General features: G+C 39.3%; 1 protein-coding gene across 1 annotated transcript in view; it reads left to right on the top strand.

Moving 5' to 3' along the window:
* Positions 1-2642: 2642 nt before the first annotated feature.
* Positions 2643-6000, top strand: part of LOC104270238 (PH domain leucine-rich repeat-containing protein phosphatase 1-like) — a gene marked incomplete at its 3' end in the record, with an annotated part of 37934 nt that continues 34576 nt past the window's right edge. Inside the window, exons 1-3 of the mRNA XM_009864540.1 lie at positions 2643-2679; positions 2946-3142; positions 5037-5162. Of these exons, the coding sequence (XP_009862842.1) occupies positions 2643-2679; positions 2946-3142; positions 5037-5162 (360 nt within the window). The remainder of the gene's footprint in view (positions 2680-2945; positions 3143-5036; positions 5163-6000) is intronic.

Here is a 6000-nt window from a genome sequence, read left to right as displayed (position 1 = left end):
AAATAGGTCCAATATTTTATTTCCTTTTTGGAACCTTCTAGTTTTCATGTAGCAAGAGGCAGTAGTACTTGATGGGAAAAAACACCTTAAATCTTTACCTTAAAGGGGTTGCTGTTTATTTTTTTTTTATATTTGTAGGAATAACTGAGGATTCATACTTCAGTAATTTTCCCATTAAATCTGAAGTTTGAGAGAAAGTTCAATTCATACCTAGTATGAATATTTCTAGTGATAGCTCTGTTCTGGCTTTTCTAGCAAACATTTATTGATGATACTAATTGTTATTGTGACTTATTATTACATGTCTGAATTTATATGAAATCTGAAGAGCTGTCTTTTAAGAGACTTCCGAGTAGTTTTACAGGTCCAGCTCTACCTAAATTCATGTAACTACTCCAAAAGAGTCTGATCCTAGATAGCAGATTACTCCGAATTTTTTTTTTTCTTTTTCCCTTGTAACTCTTCCGAAGAATTATTTTTCAGCACCCTTTATGACATAGTGTTGGGCACCCAGTATGGTAGTTGTTTACTGCTAGACTAGGCAGGGTTATGTTACTTCTCTATTGCTCCTGAATGCTGTCGTCTTTTCCTGCCAACCCTCTTGGCTGCAGCACTGTAGCAGAAGCTCATCCTCTTTGTTATCCACTATAATCCCAAAGAACTTCTGAGGTTCGATGTTTTCCAGGAGGCAGGTCTGCCCAAATGAAGTGCAAATTACGCCTTTTATACCTGAATGGGTAAAGTTGGTTCAGCTATATTAAATTGCTAAAGGAGATTGTTTTCCCTGAGGGATTGAGGTTGTGCTTTGCAATCTTAAGGGATTCAGTCAGCAGTGAGTTGTGCTTTTCCAGTGAAGTTGGAGAGCATACAGCTAGAAACAGACCCTGGAAGATGACCATAAAACATAATTTTTGAGGTGAAACTGCCCACACCCCTGAAAACTGTTCCTTATACAACCAGACTTAATACTTACCAGACACTTTTTACCCAGTTACGGAGATTTTATTGTTCCTGTGTGTGGTTAATTCTTTAATTGGTGCTTTGCAACGTGGTGTCCATTGTTCTGCAGAAGCTAGGTAAATTACCAATTGCTTCAGCAGCTACGTTTTTCATATTCCAAATGTAAAATTTGATTCAGCTTTTTTGTTTCATCGAGGCTGAGTTGCACTACTTTACTCACTTGTATTCCCTTTCTGTCTTTTGTGTAGAGTGGATGTCCCCTGTTTCCCTCTCTTCTGTTGGGCAAAGTGTTTATCCTCAGCTTCCGTTGCTGGATTTGAATTTGCGTGGCAGTGAAATTACTGCTTTCTTGGGGCACCTATTTTTGTATTAGATGCCGATACCCTGTGGGCAATAAAGTTTCAGTCTTTTAGCTTCAAGCAACAGTGATCTTCCTGCGGATCCAAACTGGCAGCCATGGGTAGCCTAAATGCTAGTGTTTATTAGAGCAGAGCAAGGCTGGAGGGTAACTGTGCCAAGTCTTGGCTCATTAAACGGGCAGGGAGATTCAAGGCGGCTGCTTTTAAAGATAAGAGCAAGAATTGGTGCAAGGTGGATAGAGGTGAGAGAATGACAGTGGGCAGGCCATGTGGTGCGTGTCTTCTGCCTTCCCATAGATAATTTGAAGGCAAGAGCAGGCTCACTGAGACAAATGAGCTGTTGTACAAGCACGAGTAATAGCAAGTTGAAGTAACAGTGATCAGCATTGCCACTACTGTGGTTTAATTGACAGTGGTCTGAAATATCAGGGTTAGAAGACAGGATCAACTCTTTGCTTTTCTGGAGTCCTAACTGTTATTAATTCCTTGATTTTTAAGAATTTAGCTGAAGATAGTGTAGGAAAATGAATGATTTATCTTTTATCACGATGGGGAAGCTACTTGGAATTAACATAGCCTTTGCGATTTCTGTCCGGGAGAGCTCTCTTCCAGAGTTTCACCAACACTGGTGTTCTTACAGAAACTTCAGAAATTTGAACTGGTTTGACTTGAACATGATTACCTCTTGTCCCCACAGAAGACAGTGCATTTGGATGACTCAGATCTGGGCTGGGCTGTTTAGGGTTTGATAAGGTAACCTAATGTGGATAAATACTTCAGATTAAATTGTGCTTCTTCCCCTTTATGTCCTAAAAGAACATGGTCCTGTAAGAGTAGAGACAAGAGTGCATATCTTTGTGTTGCCATTGTTAATGATGGTTTCTATAGAGTAGAAACTTACTAGTAGATTAGATTAGCAGAGTCTTAGTCATTTAAAGTAATTTAAGAGATTTGATTTAATTGCTAGTCTTGCTAATAACCTCAATTATTATAAATACCGAATTCATGGTGATACAGACGAAAGAACTGCAGTCTTTCCCAAGCTCTGTTCAGACGAGGTCTTTGAAGGGTTTCACCCAGGTCTGTTTACATTGTGGCTGCGTGTGTTCCCTCTGCTGTGGGGTTTGGACTGAACAGGGTGAACTGGAGGGAGTAGGAACTGAATTTTCTGGGAAGCTATTGAAGCTATTTAAACCATGAGCTTAAGGATGGCCAGATGAGACATGGAGGCGCAAAGCTGCGGGTCAGCAAGCAGTGCCTCTCCTGCTTTCGCAGTTCCCAGTCCATATGAATTCAGCAGTAACCAGTTGCTTACTATTAAGGATGACCGTTTCATTTCCAGATCTTGTAGAGAAGAGTGGTATGTTAATTTGGACTTCTGTGGCTATTGCAGATTATATAATGTGGTCTGCTCTCCGTGATACCAATCTGTCACATTCTTCTACCTGTGAAGGAAGCCAGTACTGAAACAGATACTGAATTACTTGGTTGCATGGTTTTGAAGCTGTTTCATTAGTTGCCCTGGAGTGTGTGTCTTGAAGACTTGCTGGTAAAGTCTAAGGATGACTTGAGTGAGAGAAGCAAAGATTTTCTGTCATTAAATGAATGCTTTTGTTTCTATTTCAGGAAAGCCCCACAGCATTGGCAGCTCCGAACGGATTCAGCTCTCAGGAATGTACAATGTTCGAAAAGGGAAAATACATTTGCCAGTTAACAGATGGACAAGACGCCAAGCTATCCTTTGTGGAACATGCCTAATTGTCTCATCAGTAAAAGAAAGCCAGACTGGAAAGATGCATGTCCTCCCTTTAATTGGTGGAAAAGTAAGATATTTTATTTTATGTACGTTTGACTAAGCCATATCTCTTTACTCAGAGAAGATTGCATTCAATTAAGATGATTCTTACCCCACCTCAAGTTTATTCCTGTAAATGGAATTATCAAAGCATATAAATGACTTTTGATTATAGTCAGAGTCATATTTAACAACTTACAGTTTTCTATTAAAATGCTAAAAAAGACAAGGGAGATGTATTCAGTTTCTTTTTCCTGTATGCAGCATTAAATTTTATATTTGCAGTAGTACACAGTCAAAGGATACATGTAGCTCTGTTATGTGTGATGTATACTGTACCTCCTCATCCAGGTTTTATGCATGCTGGGTCACTCATAAGATCTGAAAGTTAACCAATAAGGGCATGGGCTTATTTTGCACATTGGGAGGGTTTTTTTTGGAGTGTTCAGCACTGTATGAGTAGTGGTGTTTTGTAAGCCAACAGCAGCAACCGTGACTGAGCGCAGGCACAGACTACCCACAGAGGTTGTGGAGTCTCCATCCTTGGAGATGTTAAAAGCTGTCTGGACACAGTCCTGGGCAAGCAGCTGTAGGTGGCCTTGCTTGAGCAGGGAGTTGGACCAGCGGTCCCTTCACAGCTCAACTATACTATGATTCTGTGAAACTTCAGCGAAGACAGTAATTACGATACTTACGACATTACTATTTCAACTAAAGAGTGTTTTAGAACAAATTTAGTGACTTGGTTAGCCAAGGTAATGGGAAGAGAATCATGTTCTTGAGGGTGAATTTACACCCGAAGTACCTTGCACACTGGTAAGGTTGATTCTTAAAAATCATTGGGAGAAGCCCACTTCACAGTGTTACATAGGCAGACTAGAGTTGGTTCATTAATATTCTGTACTAGTGATGTGGAAAGTAGTGTTGCCTTCTAGGAACTTGTTCTCCTATCTCCGTTTATGATTCTTCAGCTCTTCCCTGGAGATACTGAAGTAGAGAGAAGTAGAGACATTGTCTTCTTTTAGCAGCAGTAGGTGACCTCGGACAGTGGATTGTATTCCTGACTGTAGCACACTGGAGAGGACAGAATTCAGGTCCCCATTGGCCTTCTCTTTGAGATGAAAAAGATTATTTTATTTTAAAAGTAAAAAGAGATGAGATCGTGTACCTTTTTTATTATTGCCTAATATGGAATTTCTAAGTTGTTTTTGCACAGAAATGCTTCGTTGAATATAAACCATGCAAACTGTATTAAGCAGAATGTTGACAACAAATTTTAAAAGAAAAGGAGAACCAAGCTGAGAAAAATACACTGAGGGCTTCTGCTGACAAAGCTCAGGAGGAGGATGCTTGGCACAGAATTACGTGTTTTTTAAATTGTCGCTCAGAAAATATTCTTCCTCAACCCCATAAATACTCTGCACTTCCTGGTTTGCAAAGGCTTTCCAGAATGTGGTGCTGAGACATGAGACCATAAGTTGTGTGGGACTTCTCATGTATGGTAGCAGAATGCTGTATTCTGAGTGGTTTTTAGCAAGTTGAGAAATGCCAAAGAATTTAATTGGGCTGTAATAGAAGCATTTTGTTAAGCCTGTTTTTAAAAACCAGGAATATAAATTCTACTTAGGTTGTATAAAGAGAGCCTTAAACGTGTTTCACTGAGAAACCTTTTACGATGCTCAGTCTCTTTTAAAATGTCCATGTTCTTGGTGTTTTTCTCCTTTGGTTCCTTTGTTCTTCTGTTCCTTGCTTGTGTAGATTTCATGAATATTTGACAGCCAAGACCCAGCTTGAGTGTTTGAGAGAGTTGGTCCAACGCTACTGGATGAGCTCTTTCTGGGCACACTCTAACATTGCCCTGGAGAGTTCTGCAAAGAAGTTTTTGATTCTCGTTCACTAACAGTTTTATGTCTCTACTGTAGGTGGAAGAAGTGAAAAAGCACCAGCACTGTTTAGCATTTAGCTCCTCTGGACCTCAAAGCCAGACCTACTACATTTGTTTCGATAACTTCACTGAATATTTACGGTGGCTTCGACAAGCATCAAAGGTGAGAATAGTGCTTATTCCTGCCTGAACGGGATATTTGTAACATTTCCCCCAGTTCTCTCTTGTCCATGCAGTAACACGGTCCCTTTTCTGGGATTGTCATGAACTGCTGTCGCTGCTGCTAGTGTTGCACAAAACCCCCCTAAAGCTGAGAGCTCCTGCGAGGAAGCAGTAGGGAGGTGAGTTTTTCTGCATTTGCACTGAGACTTCTTTCTACCATGGTTCTGTAAGCAAAATGCTGTGCTGGACTTTCTCCCTTTTCTCATCCTGATCCAGATGCAGTGAGATCGTTAGAACAAAAAGAATGACAAATATAACTGTCAAAATTTCAGTGTAAAAAGCTTTGTTTCAGTGTTAATAAAACCTAAAATAGTGTCAGTTTCAAAATATGTATCTTACACAGAACCTAAAGATTAAATTGGTAGAATTAAGGATTTTTTTTCTTGCTTGGAAATGTTGGTGAATCTCTCTTTAGTTTTATAACTGTTTGATTTGTTTTTTAATAAGCAATCATTTTATGTCAGTTAAAAAAAAACATTACTGACTGAAGCTTTCATAAAAAAATATACTGTGCTTAGAACACAATTTATTATGGGAATTTAGATCCTTTGTTACTTTCTTTGATGCTTCAGTTCCACTTTGTGTTGTTGAAAGGTTATTTTTGCAATTACCTGATTTATCGCTTAATCCCTGCTGCTTTTTTGATAAATCCTCTCTAAAGTAATTTATGTATCTTGAACGACTGTATTTTTATAATTTTAACACACAAGTTCTTTGCTGTCAGCACTCTGGTTTCCTAGTTGGGCTAAACTGTCCATTAGTTTTATACATGGTAAGGC

This window comes from Apaloderma vittatum, unplaced genomic scaffold, assembly GCF_000703405.1.
Source record: "Apaloderma vittatum isolate BGI_N311 unplaced genomic scaffold, ASM70340v1 scaffold13712, whole genome shotgun sequence".
Taxonomy (NCBI): Eukaryota; Metazoa; Chordata; class Aves; order Trogoniformes; family Trogonidae; genus Apaloderma; species Apaloderma vittatum.
This window is presented reverse-complemented; position numbering and strand designations above follow the sequence as displayed.